This window comes from Artemia franciscana, chromosome 7, assembly GCF_032884065.1.
Source record: "Artemia franciscana chromosome 7, ASM3288406v1, whole genome shotgun sequence".
Lineage (NCBI taxonomy): Eukaryota > Metazoa > Arthropoda > Branchiopoda > Anostraca > Artemiidae > Artemia > Artemia franciscana.
Window position 1 is genome coordinate 6,574,367 of NC_088869.1, and position 19,842 is coordinate 6,594,208.

The 19,842-nt window shown below is 35.4% G+C and overlaps 2 protein-coding genes across 3 annotated transcripts in view; one reads left to right on the forward strand and one right to left on the reverse strand.

The window, feature by feature from the left end:
* The window catches only part of LOC136028777 (uncharacterized), a 281,013-nt gene that overhangs the window by 83,153 nt on the left and 178,018 nt on the right, over window positions 1-19,842 (reverse strand). The gene's annotated exons all lie outside the window — the stretch shown is intronic.
* Window positions 1-19,842, forward strand: part of LOC136028776 (serine/threonine-protein kinase Chk1-like) — a 61,901-nt gene that overhangs the window by 858 nt on the left and 41,201 nt on the right. The window contains exons 1-2 of one of the 2 annotated variants that reach the window (XM_065706676.1): window positions 12,204-12,287; window positions 18,803-19,091. In XM_065706676.1, coding sequence (XP_065562748.1) covers window positions 12,286-12,287; window positions 18,803-19,091 — 291 coding nt within the window. In that variant the 5' untranslated portion in view covers window positions 12,204-12,285. Of the gene's footprint in view, window positions 1-12,203; window positions 12,288-18,802; window positions 19,092-19,842 lie in introns of those variants that run through there. The other variant, XM_065706675.1, reaches the window with a different exon arrangement.

A 19,842-nucleotide genomic window follows, 5' to 3' on the forward strand; every position in this document is an offset into this window, starting at 1 on the left:
ATCAATCCCCAATGCCAATCATTTCCCCAAACACATCCTAGCAAAATTCTGAGACAACAGTTGTGTTCAGCATACTAAAACAGTCTAGTAACTATGCCTATGTCCTATTGGGCATGTTAACCACTACCCACCAGTTATGCAATTGGCCCATTATGCTATAAAACTAAATGCTGCTTTAAAACTAAATCAAAAGGCAATGTGTTTACAGTTGTCAATAAAAAACTCCATCAATACATCAAGAACAACTGGGAGTATTAAGTTGCAGGTTTTTGGGCTACTACTATTACTACTTATCCTCTTACAATTTAAATAAATAAATAATCTGGGTTATGATATTACATTTATTAAAAGGAATGATATCAAGTTTTATTTTTGAGGTCACCTTGTGATGGTATGAAATTAAAAAAATATTATTTTCATCAGGATTAAAAGTTGTTGAAATAGTTTCTCCCAGCATACAAATACTTGTACTTGTAGTAGGACCAGACAAGGATGCCTCACCTGGCATCTAGAAGGCTATGTATGGTTGACTCCCTTTTCCATTCCCTATGCCTTCTAAAGACCAGAACATAATTTACACTCTACTGAAAACAAATATGTTTTAAACATTTTTACTTTTTTTTACTTAAATAAATAAAAAGAATTAAGTCTTAAATATCTGGCTGAATAAATATCAGCATATGTATGTTAAACTGACATTCCATGGTCTTTTTTTTTATAGTCAAGAACTGATCTGTGTCTGTTGGTGTTTGAATTATGCAGATTTATCTAGTTTTGACACGATTTTGGAAAAAAAAAAATTTCAGCTTGGGGGCAAACTGGGGTCTGGGAGGGGCAGGTGCCCCTCTGTCCCATAGTAAATTATGCCCCTGGTCATAAGTAGCCTGTCTAGAATTTTACCTGATTTTGGTGAAAATACACTATTGCCTAAAAGCAATGATATAATCTAACCAGTGTTTAAGGATGCCTCATATTTTGCTCCTAGGAAAGAATTCATTCCTGCAAGTAGTAGAGTGAGAAATAGGCAATCATAACCCCACCCACCCTACTGGTTTCTACTGGTCAGATAGTTAGCCCAAATTAATAGTTAGCCTAAAATGCATTCTTGTCTTGAGAAGGCATGGTGGTTGTCAGCCCTATAATTTTTGCTTGTTTTGAGTTTAAATTGGATATTTATTCTAGTTTCTCTTTGTTTTTGGTTTCATTTATGATTTATGGTAGTTCTATGCTTTGAAGATTATTTGACTTTATTTCTGCCCATTTTTGGCTTAATGGAGCTCTTTGCTTTTCTTTGAAAACCTTGTTTTGTGGAAAAAGTTTTTTTTAATTATATAAATAAAACGCAGTGTCATTCAGCCAGGGGGCTAGAGCCCCACCCCTTATGGCAGCCCATGACTCCTCCCTCTATAGGGAACTGACTTTTAATGACCTTGAAAAATCTTTGTTTTGTAAAAATGAATCCTTGCAAAATAAATTTTCTGCATAAATCAAGCACAAGATGAGTATTTTTAGCTTCACAACTTGCTTGATCCTAGCTGCTGACATTTCAATGATCTCTGAACACATTTGCTAAATTTTAGAAATAAAATATTGATAATTATGGCTAATTTTTAACTTAAATAACAGGAATTGCATTTTCACAACCAAAACTAAATTAAAGTAAGGCAAAATATTGATTTGTCAAAATTCCAATAGCCTAGGTATAGACCTGTCAGTTAGGCAAATTTCTAAGACTTAGAAATTTGCAGAGAGTTAACATAGTAGCTGTGTAATGCCTTCCCAGGGTATGTTTGTGGTCTGGTTTCATTGCTGAAAGTTTTATTTTCATACCCTAACCTCTTTCCCTGATTGTCAAAAGCAGGGGCATAATTTTGTCAGTATCTGGGGGCGGAAGCAAAGTTGGAGCCAATTTTAACAAATCAAATGAAAGTGAAAACAAAAAAAGATGTTTGGTACAATAAAGGTACTCTTTAGTACTTTAGAAGTACTTTATAGCACTATATAAAGGTAACTTATTGTACTACAAAAATAAATATGTACTAAAGAACTGATCTGTGTCTGTTGGTGTTTGAATTATGCAGATTTATCTAGTTTTGACACGATTTTGGAAAAAAATAAATTTCAGCTTGGGGGCAAACTGGGGTCTGGGAGGGGCAGGTGCCCCTCTGTCCCATAGTAAATTATGCCCCTGGTCATAAGTAGCATGTCTAGAATTTTACCTGATTTTGGTGAAAATACACTATTGCCTAAAAGCAATGATATAATCTAACCAGTGTTTAAGGATGCCTCATATTTTGCTCCTAGGAAAGAATTCATTCCTGCAAGTAGTAGAGTGAGAAATAGGCAATCATAACCCCACCCACCCTCCTACTGGTCAAATAGTTAGCCCAAATTATAGATTCTCTGAATTTTCCATATGTGGCTTTTCTTTGGCAAATATATACAAGATTGTATAACTACTATATAAGGTTAGCTTCATTACAGTTGTATGCATTCTCAGACAGGGCTCCAAGAAACAGCTGGAGCCAGGAAGGCTGTTTGAGAGTTTGGAATACCTTCTCTTTTGATCTTTGCATCATTTAGCCACTTCTGATTACTGTTAACACTTCTTGTAAGCTCTTGTTCACTTTAATCCCTCTACACTTGGGCCCCCAGGTTGTCTTATGTGTGTTCTTCTAATCTTTGAATTAGAAAAAAAGTCCAATGGTATAATGTCCATAGTGTCCACCAACCCTGAAAAGCAGTAGATATAGCTCCTTCTCGACTAAAATATGTTGACCAATTTCATCCCATATGCTTTTATTGGTTTCTGATTTTTGATGGTTCTTGGTTTCTGGTTGTTTTGATTTCTGGGAAATTTGGTGTGTAGCTTCTCCTTTAGTATTGAAGAAAAATTCACATGGTATGGTTGTCTCTGTTGATTTCTCCTCATATCTTTAAAAGAAGCAACTTTAAGTTTTTACTTAATGCTTGCCACCAGATAGATTTTTGGAAAGTTTAAAATCTAAACACATAATTCCTCAGTGCATATATTTATTTATCACAACTGTTCTTCATAAGCTTTATTCAATGTGTAAGATCATTATTTGTGCCTAATAGTTTAACCCCATTTTATGGTAATAGAGATTTTACAGGGATTTGAGTGTACTTTCCAAGATCGAGTTTTGAGTGCAGAAAACCCATTTAACAAAGAACTTTTTATGTTTGACTAGATTCATTAGTGAATAAATGTACTATCAAGGCTGTATACAAGATGTTTCCTTCAGAAAAGCTGTAACTCTAGACTGTTCCCAAGAAATTTTTGTCAATAGGCTAAATAATAGAACAATACAGATATGTTGTACTCTAGGAATAGGGTTTTCTTTATTTTGAAAATGGCTGGTTTTATGGCCTTTAACCTGATTTCTATAATTAAAGGGAATCAAATTTATTATTAGCATCGTGTCCAATAGCCTACCCCTAGAATATTGCAATTAGGTCTAGCATTATGTTGAAAAGTTTTATTAAAACCTGCTGTATTTAGAGAATTATGTCTGCAAAATGGCTATGGGTATTAAGGAAAAAATTTTGTAACCAATATTTAGGAGTTTGTTGAGCTAAATACATAACAATTCATATATACTAGTATGTTTGTGCATTTCTCATCCAATTTATCTGCTTAAAACTAAGTTCCTCTAATATAACATGTAATTCATTAAAAAAAAATTCCACAAGAGAAGTTTTCCATAAAAAAAGTAGTACTCAAAAACTAAAGAGCTACATTAAAGCAAAGAAGAGTAGAAATTCAGTCAAATAAATTTTCAAGTATAAAATTACTATAAATCACAATCAGTAGGATGTAATCAATAAGGATGTAAAGAAATGAGCTTAAAATAGATGAGGATGGAGGAGGAGCTGTCTTCTTCTGATACTCGAATTTGGACTAAATTTATAAAACATTTTATTTAAATAATATATTATATTGTTAAATTTTCCTGTGTGTTTTTTGCTTCAGCAAATGCATGTCAAAACCATTTATCAGAAAGAGGTCTTTTTTTTTTGATTTTGTACTACCAGTTTTATTTCCTTTTTTGTCTTAATTGAGGTTCATATTAACGAATTTTTCATGCTAAAGATCATAGAACCATATTTGTTCTTCCAGAGTTTATTGTCCTTTTTAAGGTCCCCTTGGTTGAGTTTGCGCACACTCTGAACTGGAATTTTCACACCTATTTGAGAAAAACAATATTTGGATTTTCAGAAACAATACAGTCCTTCTTCTTAGCTTTATTTATATTATTATTTGGTTTATTTTGTACAGTGGGCTGCTAACGGATAAGAAACTAAGCCTGTTTTGGCGTCTTATGAGCGTCACTAGTCAATAAAATATTGTTTTTTTTCCATCTTGTGTCCATCTTCATTCAAATGTCCTTTTGTCTTTAGTCTACATGCCCTGTAGGCCTAAGCTACAATTCTACTGGATTCTTGAAGAAGCTCCTACCTCTCCCTCCTCCATCTCCTTTAGTAGTTGGAAGTTTTGAATCAATCTTCCAGGTCTCTCTAGAGATGTTGTGAATATGGAATTTTGAAGTGTCTTTTAGGGATTGTTCTCTGTCTTAAAGAGATGAGACATTGTGTTGGGTAGGGGGCTAGTGGGTCCAAAATGGGACATTTTTTTGTCCCTGGTCAGTTTGAAACTCGCAAATGCAAGCGTTTGGATCAAGAGGAAACCAATGTGAAAATAAAAATTCCAGGCATTCCCCTCCCCCAAACAGGTCAACAAATTTTTTCCTCGATTGACATAAAACTTAGTCATTGGGCTAAGTGCTCCCTATGTAGGAGGAAAATACTGAAAAAATGACCCCTCCCCCCAAAAAAAGGAGCTTGATAAATGACTAAAAAAGGACCAAAAGCTTTATTCTTAGCCTCTTTGTATAGAATGTGTGTTGGTAGAAACTTTGGAATGGCTAATCAATTGGACATTAATTGTTCTAGGAACTGAAAGGATGACCAGCTTTCCTTCTGTGGCCATCTCTCCTACCTCTCTAAACCCCAGGGTATCGAATCGAAATTTTGATATACTCCTTTTGTTCAAAAATGTTGAAAGATCTATTTGGTACGCCTCTGGGGTTTAAGTCACTACCACAGCCCCATGGGTAATGACTCGTCATTAGAGACATATTTTTGGAAACGGTTATCCTATTGGCTTTGTTAATAATGCAATTAGCCAAAGACTGGCAAGACACACTCATAAAATCAAGGGTCTTTTACCATGTGAAGCTCCCACCAAGCCCTCAAATATAATTTACCTTTCATATATTCCAAAATTCACTACAAATTTAAAAAAAGTTTGCAAAATAATTTTTGGTAGTATTTACCAATAATCTTAAAATCATGAACTTCCTAAACTCTAGTAAAGATATAACCCCAGTTACTCGCCAAAGAGGGGTTAATCAAATACCATGTGATTGTGGCAACTACAATGTCGGTAGAACCCATCAAAATTTAGAAAAAACGCCTATAACAGAACAAAGATGACATAACTAAAGCTTTAAATTTTAATAGTACAAATATTTCTTTTGATTCTACTATAAGCAGTCATATCTTTGATAATCCTAGCCATAAAATGCTTTTTGAAGAAACTTCCCCTACTAGCAAATGATTTAGGCATAAAACAGGTTGTTCGAGAGGCAATCAAAATAAATAGTAATACGATATAACTGGATAGTAATGGAAAGTAATACGATAGTAATATGATATAACTAATTATATTAAAAAATCAGTAAGCAGTTCCACTCAATCTGTTATGGATAGACCTTTTAGGCTGGCTCTCAAAAGGGCAAGATTAGCTTTTAAGAGCTTGTTTGTAAATGCTTTTTATTCCGTTTGAATGAATTGTCTTTTTTCACTTCGCTTTATCTACCAGCCCTGGTTGAATTAAATAAAAAAAAGAAGTTTTTTTAAATGAAAGTGAGGAGCAAACTTAAAAGGAACAGAAATTACTCCGTATATGAAAGGGGCTTTTCCTCCTCAACGCGTCGCTCTTTACGCTAAAGTTTGACTCTTTCTCTTAACTCTATTTTTAAAACCGTAAGAAACTTGTTTCTTACTAAGAAGTTTGTAACTTGCAGCCCCTCCCACTGGGACTGCGGGGGAGTAAGTCGTCCCTAAGACATAGTTATTAGGTTTTACGACTATGGTGAATAAAATGGCTATCCCAGAATTTTGATCCGGTGACTTTTGGGGAAAATGAGCGTGGGAGGGGGCCTAGGTGCCCTCAAATTTTTTGGTCACTTAAAAAGGGCACTAGAACTTTTAATTTCCGTTAGAATGAGCCCTTTCGTGACATTCTAGGACCACTCAGTCGATCGATTACCCCTGGGGAAAAACACAAAAAAAAACAAACAAATAAACACGCATCCGTGATTTGTCTTCTGGCAAAAAATGCGAAATTCCACATTTTTGTAGATAGGTTCGCTCCTTACTACAGTCCGTTACCACGAACTGTTTGACTTTCTTGAAGTAATGGTTCTAGGGCTGCATTGAAAATATTTTAGTTTTAGAGATTGTATTTTAATGTGTGGTCTTTTATATTCGTTTTTTTATGGCACTTGGTATTAACCAAGTGACATATAGCAATCGCAAATTCTGTTGGTTGATCTGTCAGTCCTGGTTTTACTACTTTAGGCACTTCCAGGTAAGCTAGGACAAAGAAATTTGGCAGGCGTATCAGGGACTGGACCAGATTAAATTAGAAACAGTCTTTTTTCCGATTTGAACATCTGTGGGGAGTGGGGGGGGGCGGTTAATTCGGAAAAATAGAAAAAATGAAGTATTTTTAACTTATGAACGGTTGATCAGATCTTAATGAAATTTGATATTTGGAAGGATATTGTGTCTCAGAGCTACTATTTTAAATCCCGACCGGATCTGGTGACATTGTGGGAGTTGGTAGGGGAAAACCTAAAATCATGGAAAACACTTAGAGTGAAGGGATCAGGATGAAGCTTGTGAAAAAAATAAGCACAAGTCCTAGATACATGATTGGCCTAACCGGAACGGATCCGCTCTCTTTGGGGTAGTTGAGGGGGGGGTTCTTTCTGAAAAATTAGAAAAAATGAGGTATTTTTAACTTTCGAACGGGTGATCGGATATCAATGAAATTTGATATTTAGAAGGATATTGCGTCTCAAAGCTTTTATTTTAAATCCCAGCCGGATCTGGTGACATTGTGGGAGTTTGGGGGGAACCTAAAATCATGGAAAACGCTTGAAATTGGTGGGATCGGAAAGAAACTTGGTGGGAAAAATAAACAGAAGTCTTAGATACGTGATTAACATAATTGGAACGGATCCGCTCTATTGGGGGGGGGGTTAATTCTGAAAAACTAGAAAAGATGACCCATTTTTAACTTACGAAGGAGTGATCGGATCTTCATGAAACTTCATATTTAGATGGACCTCGTAACTCAGATCTCTTATTTTAAATCTCAACTGGATTCAGCGTCATTGGGGGGGGGGGGTAGTTGGGAGGACCGGAAATCTTAGAAAATACTTAAAGAGGAGAGATCAGGATGAAACTGGATGGGAAGAATAAAAACCTGTCTAAGATACGTGACAGACATAACCGGACCGGATCTGCTCTCTTTGGTGGAGTTGGGGGGGGGGCTATTCGGAAAAATGAGGTATTTGTAACTTACGAACGGGTCACCAGATCTTAATGAAATTTGGTATTTAGAAGGATCTTGTGCTTTAAAGTTCTAATTTTAAATTCCGACCAGATCCTGTGACATTGGGGGGAGTCTGAGGGGAAACCGGAATTCTTGGAAAACGTGAAAATTGTGGTATTTTTATCTTACGATTAGGTGATCGGATCTTGTTGCTTTTATTTAATTGCTAATAAGGGAAGTTTCTTCAAAAAGCATTTATTATTTTGACTTATCCACAGGCATAACTGTAACGTGGTTCGATAATAATTTTTCGTAAAACCGTCTCACGTTCACAAATGAGTGTGAGTAGGATCAGCCATATTAGAGTCTGTTTGAAATGTCAGGATAGGACACTTCCATTGGGTACCCTTTTGACTCAGTATGGATACCTGTCTGACTGACCCATCAAATAGTAAGCTGGACGAAAGATACGGTTCCATGCCACTTTCTAGAGCTATTCTAATTTTCGGAAAGACCCGTCTATTATAATAACAAAAGCAGGCAAAAGCAATTCACTTGTAATCATGGATACGTTAGATTATGACAACAAATTTTATTTATACTTAAAAGAAAAAATACATATACTACCATGACTCACGATCATAATAATCGTTGCGAATAAAATAATAACCGAATTAAAGAATCTAAAACAAAATGGTAAAATCACCCCACAGTTGTATAATAAATTTTCCCCCGTGGTAGCTTTTGTCCAAAATTTTACAGTTGACCATAATTACATAAGCAAGGTATTCCCTTAAGGCCTATTATAGCATGTACGGAAGTCCCTGCTTCCAATAATGGAAAATGGTTATGTACAGCCTTTAAACCTTTGCTCTATTCCCAAAAATCTTACATAACAAATTCGTAGATTTAGTGGAAAAACTTAAAAATGCAAGCATTTCAGAAAATACAATAGTCAGTAGTTTTGACATAGTTTCTATGTATACTAATATTTATGTAGCAATATCTGAGCAATTATTGAAAATAAAATAAAATTATTGGTTTAATCCAAGATTCGACAACAGGAATAGATTGCGAGGTTTTAATGCCCCTAGTCAAAATTTTTAATATGTATTCAATGTATTTTCAGTTCCATAATTCTTTTTATCAATAAATGAAGGGGCTCCCCATGGGGGCACCTCTATCCGAGTTATCAGCGAATAATTATGTAGAACACCTTGAAAATTGGGCCTTAAATTCATAATTTTTAAAGCATATCTAATGGGGGCGTTACGTGGATGATGTAGTATCGGTCTGGAATTATCTGGAAAATGAGCTTAGGGGTTTTCTAGATCACCTTAATACATATGACCGAAATCTACAGTTTACCTTATAAATTTAAATTGCAAATAAGTTACCGTCTCTGGGTGTATTCATTATTTCGTAGCATTGGTGAACTGGATTTTATAATTTACAGAAAGCCTACACAAAACAACAAATATCTACATTTTAAATCCAACCACCCCCTACAAGTTAAAAGAGCTGTTGTTACCTCTCTTGTCGATCGTGCCCTAAACATTTGCTCTGAATCATACATCGTAGATGAATTAAACTTTATTAGAGACATACTTTTTAGAAGCAATTATCCTATTGTCTTTATTAATAATACAATTAAGCCGAAGACTGGCAAGATACACTCGTAAAATCAAGAGTCTTTTACCATGCGAAGCTCCCGCCAAGCCCTCAAATATAATTTGCCTCCCATATGCTTCAAAAGTCACTACAAATTTAAAAAAAACATGCACACAAAATAACTTTTATGTAGTAAATCAGGAACTTCCTAAGATCTGGTAAAGATATAACCCCAGTTACTCGCCAAAGAGGGGCTTATCAAATACCATGTGATTGTGGCAACTACAATGTCGGTAGAACCCATCAAAATTTAGAAAGCCGCCCACAACAGCACAAAGATGACATAACTAAAGCTTTAGATCCTAATAATACAAATATTTCTTTTGATTCTGTTTTAAGCAGTCACATCTTTGATAATCCTAGCCGTAAAATGCTTTTTGAAGAAACTTCCCTTATTAGCAATTAAATAAAAACAACAAGTTTTTTCAATTGAAAGTAAGGAGCAATATTAAAACTTCAAACGGACAGAAATTATTATGTTTATGAGGGGATGCGCCCCCCTCGTTATTGCCTCGCTCTTTACGCTAAAGTTCAAATTTTGTTCCAATTCTTTAAGAATGACCCAAAAACACAAACGCCGTTTAATTAGAATAAATAGCTCTTTTGGAAGTTCTAAAGACTTTAGCGTAAAGAGCGAAGTATTGACGAAGGGACACACCTCGTCATACGTAATAATTTCTGTTCGTTATAAGTTTGAACGTTACTCCTTACTTTCAGTTGAAAAAACTCGTTTTTTTATTTAATATCTGATCGTTTTTAAATAATGCGTGGAAATCCCCCTCCACGGGATTTCCCCATGGAAATCCCGTGGAATCCCCCTTCATGGAAAATTCTCTTCTTCCGTGGAAAGATCCTCCCACGTAACCCTCTCCCCCTGAAACCCCCTCCAACAGAAAAAAAATCCCCCTGAAAACGTTTGTATGCTTCCCAATAGCCAATACTATATGTAAACAATGGGCAAAGTTCATAACTTGCAGCCCTTCTCTCGGGGACTGTGAGGAATTAAGTCGTCCTCAAAGCCATAGTTACTAGATTTTTCGACTATGCTGAACAAAATGGCTATCTCAAAATTTTGATCCGGTGACTTTGGGAAATAAATGAGCGTTGGAGGGGGCCTTGTTGCCCTTCAATTTTTTTGGTGACTTAAAAATACAAAAAAAAACAAAATTCCAAAATTTGGGTGGGATTTTCATTAAGATTAAATGACTTTGGGAGGTGTTTCCCTTTTTTTTTTGAAATAATGCTAATTTCCCAAGTTCGTAACTTTTATGTAGTGTTTACCAATAATCTTAAAATCATGAACTTTCTAAACTCTGGTAAAGATATAAACCTAGTTACTTGCGAAAGAGGGGTTTATTAAATACCATGTGATCGTGGCTACTACTATGATGCTAGAATCCATCTAAATTTAGAAAAACCGCCCACAACAGCACAAAGATGACATAACTAAAGCTTTAGATTCTAATAATACAAATATTTCTTTTGATTCTGTTTTAAGCAGTCGTATCTTGGATAATCCTAGCCATAAAATGCTTTTTGAAGAAACTTCCCTTATTAGGAATTAAATAAAAACAACAAGTTTTTCAAGTGAAAGTAAGGAGCAATATTAAAATTTCAAACGGACAGAAATTATTACGTGTATGAGGGGATGCCCCCCTCGTCATTGCCTCGCTCTTTACGCTAAAGTTCGAATTAGGTTCCAAGTCTTTAAGAATGACCTCAAAATCACAAAGGCCGTTTAATTAAAATAAATAGCTCTTTTGCAAGTTCTAAAAACTTTAGCGTAAAGAGCGAAGTATTGACGAGGGGACACACTCCCTCATATACGTAATGATTTATGTTCGTTATAAGTTTTAACGTTGCTCCTTACTTTCAGTTGAAAATACTTGTGTTTTTATTTAATATCTGATCGTTTTTTAAATTTTGCGTGGAAATCCCCCTCCACGGAATTTCCCCATGGAAATCCGTGGAATCCCCCTTCATGGAAAATTATCTTCTTCCATGGAAAGATCCTCCCACGTAAACCTCTCCCCCTGAACCCTCCCCACCCCCTCAAACAGAAAAAAATCCCCCCTGAAAACGTCTGTATGCTTCCCAATAGCCAATACTATATGTAAACAATGGGCAAAGTTCATAACTTGCAGCCCTTCTCTCGGGGACTGTGAGGAATTAAGTCGTCCTCAAAGCCAAAGTTACTAGATTTTTCGACTATGCTGAACAAAATGGCTATCTCAAAATTTTGATCCGGTGACTTTGGGAAATAAATGAGCTTTGGAGGGGGCCTTGTTGCCCTTCAATTTTTTGTTCACTTAAAAAAACAAAAAAAAAACCAAAATTTGGATTTGATTTTCATTAAGATTAAATGACTTCTGGAGGTGTTTCCCTTTTTTTTTTGAAAATAGAGCTAATTTCTCAAGTTCGTAACTTTTGGTGGGTATGACTAAACTTGATGAAAGTTGTATATTTAAAATCAGGAAAATTCGATTTTTTTAAATGTATCTATTGATATCAACATTCCGTTTTTTTAGAGTTTCGGTTACTATTGAGCCGGGTCATTCCTTTCTTACAGTTCGTTACAACGAACTAATTGATGATTTAGGCATAAAACAGGTTGCTCGAGGGACAAATGAAATTAGAACCAAAATAAATAGTAATACTTCTTTAAATAGGGATTTGGGGGAATATTCACTTAATGCCTTATATACAAATTTAATTAAAAATGAGTTAACTAATTATATTAAAAAACCAGTATGTAATTCCACTCAACCTGTTACGGAAAGACCTTTTAGGCTGGCTGCCAAAAAGTCAAGATTAGCTTTAAGAGCTTTTTTGTAAATATTTTTATTCCATCTGAATGAATTGTCTTTTATCACTTCGCTTGATCTACCAGTCCTGGTTGAACTTCCTTTGGTGTAATGATGCTTGGGCTGTTTTGAAAATATTTTAGTTTTATACATTGTATTTTAATGTGAGTTCTTTTATATTCGTTCTTTCTTCATTTCATTCTTTTCTTGTTTTGTTGAGGACGGCCCTTGGATATAGGGTCGAAATATTCATGTAAAGTGGCGTTCCACTGTCCTATATTTCCCTATTGTTCTACTTGTTGTTTATGATGGAAAGGCAGTGTGGTATTCGTCGCTATAAACTTTCAAGGAACAGTGGGAGGATGGGGAGAGGTAGATTGGAAGACACTGTATCTAGAAGTCGTCAAAATAGTAGATGTGCAATATTTCGGAACGGCTTGAGGGTTTAAATTGAAACTTTCCTGTTATATTTGGGATAGAAAAGGTGAAGATGACAAACAAACCTCAAATTTCGTATTTGAGGGAAAGGATTTTCCCTCAAATTTTCCCTTAGGATTTTCCAGGGAAAGGAATTGATTTTGTATGGAGGGAAAAGAGCTAAAAATACTATACCTACAATGTCTTGGGAATGGCTTACGGGATGCATTTCACACTTTCAAGTAGTGTTAGGAAAGTAGAAGAGTTGGGGACAGGAGAATCATAGTCCCTTTTGAGAATTAGAATCTATATATTTATAAGTAGGAAGACAAATTGAAAGACATTATTTGGTACTAGGTAATCAAAATAGCATATTTTTAATATCACGGAAATAGCTTCAAGTCTATCAAGTTGAAACTGTCTGGGAGAGTAGTAGGGCATGTGTGCTTTGGATTTTGACTTGGGGATGGGGTCCATGAAAAGGAGTCCTAAAAATAGATTTACTTGATTTTTTTTCAGTATAAGCTTCTATGATATTCTTAATTTACTCACAGATAAGTTTTAAGGTAAATCTAAAGACAATATGTGTGCCATTGTGTGCCAATATGTGTTGCCAGGTGATCAAAATAGTGTGTCTGGTATATCCCTGGAACAGCTTTGGTGATCAAGTGGAAACTTTCGTAGACTTTTTCGGATGGTTGGGGGAGGGGGCTGGTGAAGTGGATTTATCCTTGAACAGCTTTGGTGATCAAGTGGAAACTTTCGCTGACTTTTTGAGAGTGGGTGGGGAAGGGGGCTGGTTAAGTAAATTTTTGATTTTGACGAATTGATGGAGGGAGAAGAAGGAAGGGTCTACAGATTTTTGTCTATGAGCCTCTTTTGAACTATGAACCATTCCTGATGCGTTATCGATTTAAAAAGTAATCATGCGCGTCCAAATTATCAAAATAGCGGATTTACACTATCTGAGGGATAGCTTGGGTGATGACTTCGAAATTTTCAGAATGTACCAGAGGCCAGGTAGACCTTAAAATTTTAATCGGGGAAGGGATGAGTTAAATCGAAAGAAACAAATGTATCCAAACTATAAGAATGACATTTGTAACATATCTAGAACGCCTTGTGGGGCTCGATCTCAAACAATTGAAATGTCAGGGGGGAGGGGGTAAGAAACTTGATATTTGTGTTTAAATGAAGCTTGTGGAGGAGCAAACAAACGCGAGTCTCCAATCTACCTAACAGTTTTGGACTTATTAGCCCCAATAGAACTCTGGCTTTGTTTGTGCCGCAGTTATAAGCTAATTTAATATGGTAAGCTCACCAAGGTATTCAAACAACACTATTTTTAATGACGACTGAGAGAAGGGGTGTGCAGCTAAAACTTTTAATTTGTGTCAGAGAGGGTAAAGATACTCAAAATATTATGCATAGGGAAGGAGATGAAAGTGGAAAAACCGGTTGTTGTCTCATCAATATTCGTTTTTTCCGAATAGACTGACATTGCGTTTTTTTTTGTTTTTTTTTTTACTTGTATCTAAGCTAGATTTCGCAAGAAAAATCCCCATCAAAATAAGCCAACAACTTATTCTACCCATTTGCTTGATTTTGAATGTTTCTGAGCATTTCAGACAAAAAGCCAAAAAAAATTGGGACTCACAAATTGATGCCTTCAATTTTGTCTCTTTATTTGAACCGTAAAAGTTAATGGCGCCAAAACTGGTGCTAAGTTTCAAATCGTTTGATTGGCTTTGTAACTTAGTAAGGAGCAGCTTGGGCCAATAGGATTCGAAACTCTAAACAAAGAAATTCTAATGACAATTTATTGGATTAAAAGAATTGTTTTTTTTTTTTCTATGCTGAAATTAAATGTATAAAATTCATTAAGTTTAATTTTACGCATCTAAAGGTCCGAGCCTGAGAAAGCATGATTTTCCAAGTGCTCTTAATGAAAATCTCCTATATGCAACAATATGATTTTTTTTTTTTTTTTTTTTTTTTTTTTTTTTTTTTTTTTTTTTTTTTTTTTTTTTTTTTTTTTTTTTTTTACTGGTGATTTTCCCAGGCAGTGTCGCCTGAAACTGGGCCAATAGATTTTGTATCCTTAGATTAGTTTAGGCTTACAAGAAATGCAAAAGGGGGCAAGAGGGCGCAATGAAGGCAAAGTTATTGGAAAAACGTGTTGCAAAATAAGATGCCCAAGACGGGCCCAAACTTGTGTATCTAATCGGTTGTCAATTTTCAGGGAATATGTGATGTGCCAAATCAACCTGCGAGGGAAATGTCATTTGAAAGAAAATTAAGTTTTGATTGTTTTGCAAAAGCCATAATGAACTGTACAATACTTGTGTCCAACCAGAGGGAAACATTCAATTTCAATCATCATGACAAGATGTCACTTTAAAGCTCTTTGAATTCACTCTGCCCGTCCTCCTAGTGCGATATATCGGGACGTCCTTATTTGCGAACTAGCGTCTTCCTAGAAATAAAAACTAAAAGGTCAAAAGAAGAACCTATGGTAAAAAAACAAACAAAGAAGATCTAGAATCATAAGGGGGGGATTCCAAAGATATATTTGAAGATGACTAAGATTGGATAAAGATAATTGGAGAAAACTGTAGCTGATCAAATATAACGTCAATATATTGACATTGACAATTATATTATATAACATCCGAATAATTCGAATGTCATTCCAAGGTGTCTTGATGCCGGACAGAACAGTATATCGCCTGGTTCCCAGCGAAAGTACAAATAAAGGAAGTAATGAAACCTGGGGGGGGATTTTTTGAAAAAAGTTAGTTGTATCTATTCTTAGCGCAAAGAATTGGACATCATATCATTTTTCAGGACTATGCGAACCTCAAAAGAAAAAAGGAAAAGTATCAACCCTGGTGATACTGATAACCACAAATTGAATGAATCACAAAACGGTGATCTATTCACAATAACAAATGAATCATATCAAAAAGTCACAAAATTGTTCATTTTACCCATCAAAGGCTACGAGCCTGAGAAAATTTGCCTGATTTTCGAAAAGGGGGGGGACATCCCTCTAAAAGTCATAGAATCTAAATAAAAATCACACCAACAGCTTCAGCGTATCTGAGAACCCTACTGTAGAGGTTTCAAGCTCCTATCGGCAAAAATGCAGAATTTCGCATTTTTGCAGGAAGAAGGATGACGGATGCGTGTTTATTTGTTGTTTTTTTTTCAGGGGTGATCGACCCATTGGTCCTAGAACATCGTCTGAGGGCTCATTTGAACGGAAATTAAAAGTTCTAGTTCTCTTTTTAAGTGAAAAAAAATTGGAGGGTAACTGGGCCCCCTCTCCCGTCCCTTTTCCCAAAAATCATTCGATCAAAATTTTGAGATAGCCGTTTTGTTTATTGTAGTTGAAAGGCCCAGTCTTTGGATATAACATTCCTCCCCACAGCCCCAGGGGCAAGTTCTTTAAGTTATAAAATTAATTTTTTACGCGTAGTATTTGTTATTGGGAAGTATGCATCATTTTCGGGTGGAGGGAGTGGGGACGAATTTTCTGCTAAGAGTTTCTCCGCGGGGGAATTTTTCCATTGGGAGGGGGTGAACTTGTCAGAGGAAATTACATGCTGGGGGAATTCGCCAGAATTTCTGTACAAAATTTTTTTTTATATGTCTTGCTTTCTCTTTTTCGTCTCAGTTTTACGCGTGGGGTTATTAAGGGTAATTGTCCGGTGTAAATTTTCACCGATATTGGACTGTCTAGAGGATGTTTCCGTGGGAGGGGGGTTTTCCGTGAAGGTGGGGCCAGATCCTGGCATTATTTAAAAAACGATTAGAAATTAAATAAAAAAGCAAGTTTTTTCAACTGAAAGTAAGTAGCAACATTAAAACTTAAAACGAACCAAAATTATTACATATATGAAGGAGGCGCCCTCACCTCAACACCTCGCTCTTTACCCTAAAGTTTGAATTTTGTCCAAGTTCTTTAAAGATGACTTCTGAAGCACAACGGTCGTTTAATTAGAACAATAAGCTTTTTTAAAGGACTAAAAAACTTTAGCGTAAAGAGCGAGGTGTTGAGGATAGGGTAGACTCCTTATTATACGTAATAATTTCGCTTCGTTTTAATTTTTAATGTTGCTCCTTACTTTCAGTTGAAAAAACTTTTTTTTAATTTAATCCTTTTGTAGGGACCGTTTAACAACAACACAAGTACGTGACTCAAACAAATCATATACTGGGTGATTCTTTTAGAGAAAAAACAGAACTTATTTTTTAAAAACCTTTTATGCAAATGAGATGTAACAAAAAATATATCCTGAAAGGATTACTTTAATAAAATAAGCGGTTTAAGATACTTGTATATTTACTGGATATCAACAGAATAGGGTAGAGGATAATCTCCGCCCTAAAGACAAGAAAAGAGCCAATCAAAGATGAGCGGAGATAAAATTATATAATAGTTCATACTGACGAGTTGATCTCGTCAAATTATATAATAGTTCATACTGACGAGTTGATCTCGTCAAATTATATAATAGTTCATACTGACGAGTTGATGTCGTCAAATTATATAATAGTTCATACTGACGAGTTGATCTCGTCAAATTATATAATAGTTCGTACTTAAAATGAACAGAGTTTAATGTCGGTGAATAAGTGAATCCAAAAAAGAACAGCTATCAAAATAAATACCCAAAGCAAACTTAAAGATAACATATCCTGCTATAGATGAATGGATTAATCCTAAAACAAACAAAATTAAAATGAATGATCAAGTCTTTCCAAAAGAAACAAAAACAGCCACTAACGGGAGTTGGGTACCGCCCCCTCAACCTTCTAAAGGCTTGGGCATCATTTGCACTTTACTGAAGACAAAATATATTTGAGCAGTTTCTCTTTTGTAATTATAATATAGAAAATAAAAAATGCTGAAACTGTGAGGATTAAACGAGGAATCTACTTTTATTTGTTCTTTTCTATAATCTTTGGATTTTTTCTTTTTTTCTGTCTGTTTTTTGACAAATAAAACCACATTAATCATAATGCACATTGCCCTTATCGTTTTCAGTGAAGCACAAATGATGCTCTGGCATTTTGAAAGCTTAGGGGGCAGTAGCCCTACTCGTGTTTAGGGCGATTTTGACGTATCAATTCGTTTTATTTTGCCTGTTTTAGGATTCATTTTTTCATCTATAGCACTATCTGTTACTTTTAAGTTTGATGCAATTAACTATTTTAATTTTTGTTCGTTTGGTGTGTTGTTTTTTCATTAAAAGTAGTTTTTGCTTACAACTTGAGATTACTGTGTGACATCATTTCTGGTCTCCTTATGTTTTAATCAAATTAAAATTTTCAAGTGAAATTAAGGAGCAATAATCCCCTTCCCTCTTTCTGTGTGAAATTCCCCCGGAAACTTCTCTCCTCACGGAAAATTTTTCCGTGACCCCCCCCCCTCGCCAAAAAAAGAAATCTTCACATCTTTTGGTGAAATGTGAAATCGTTCACATTTGCAATACTTTCTCCCAGGAACTATGGAGGGTCTCGTTCTTCCCAAAGGCAATGTTATTGGACCTTTCAACTATGGTTGGCAAATGTCTGTCAAAATTTTGATCACATGTTTTTGGGGGAAAAGGGGTCATAGGAAGGGGCTAGTTGCCCTCCAATCTTGTTGGTTACTTCAAAGGGGCACTAGAGCTTTTGATTCCGTTTGAACAACCTCTCTCGATCTTCTAGGATTATTGGCTCGCTACAATCACCCCTAGAAAAAAAAAAACACGTTTCCATGATCTTTCTTCAGGAAAAAAAACAAAGTTCCTCATTTTTTAGATACGAGCTTCTTTAGATTTTTTAGATAGATAGCAAGGTTCTATCATATACTGAATCTTATGGTGTTATTTACATTAAAATCGCTTTAGTTTTTGGGGGTGTTTCCCCTGTGGCGGTTTCAGGGCTGGGCAGAGGGGCAGCTGCTCCCCTCCAGTTTTTCTGATATCTAACGTTACATGCTTTTATTTTATATTTTTACACTCTTTTAAAAAAAGGGGGTGCCTCCCCCTCCCCCAGATTTTGAGGCCTGAAACTGCTACTGTGTTTCACCCCTTTTTCGAAAATTATGTAAATTTTCTCAGTCTTGTAACTTTTGATGACTAACATTGAACTTAATTAATTTTCACAAAAATTCAAATCGTCCTCATATTAACATAGTGTCCTGCACCAGCTTTTGTGCTTTTCGTGTCTACTTTTCGTAAACTTGAATTAATTATATTTTTATTTTTAGGGTAAAATTATTGTTAAATAAAGTGAGCGGTGATGCTGTTGCTATGAAGATAGTTGATCTCGTCAAAAATGCTAATGTCACAACCAGCATTAAAAAAGAAATAGCTATTCACAAAAAGTTGAATCATCCTCATATTATTAAAGTATATGGCAACAGGAAAGAGCAGGGAGTTGAATATATTTTCCTTGAGTATGCTTCAGGAGGAGAACTCTTTGACCGAATTGAGCCAGACATAGGGATGAAACCACAAGACGCCCAAAAGTATTTCAGACATCTTATATCTGGAGTTGTAAGTAATTTATATTTTTTCTAGGCGCAATATATTTCACGGACTCAATAATTGGCAGGTGAATAATCAAATTTGTAGCAGGATTTTTTATTTTAGGGGGATTTACTACTGATATGAGGACTTCAAAGATAAGTGGGAGATAGTTAAGGACAAATATCAATTTGGAGGCCCCTCGTTGAGATTTTCTGATGAAAGCTTGTGAAAAATTAGGGAACTTTTTTTAAATCAAACTGTTAGCGATGTATTATCGTACAATGGAACTATTTTAAAGAATTTTCGCTCTCTTAGGGTTTTGGTTTTTGTTGTAATAGCCAATGGGTACCAGGTATTGCTTCTGGGCTCCGAAAAAAAGGTCCCTCACTTTGCTCGAGCCTTCAACCCTTCTAAAGCGCAAACTCAGGTCTTCCGTCCTCCCACGCTTTTATGATGATGTCATGTTTCCGTTTGTTTTTTCCTTAAATTAGCACTTCTGTATTTCCTTTTTGTTCTCATGGTTGCAAAATTAATCTCGCAAATTCCATATTTCTAGCTTCAATAGTTAAGATGCAAATACAACGGAAAGATGGGCAATATATTTTATTTATTAAAATGTACCATCATTAAAACAAAAAACAGTTCAAAATGTGCCTTGCTGTGAGTAAAGTGCAAATGACATTCTAGCCTTCAGGTGATTTGAATAGCCGTAAACCCAGTCGAATATATGACAGTTTGTGTTCGTTTGAATTTGCTTTCTCCATTTTTATTTTCAGCT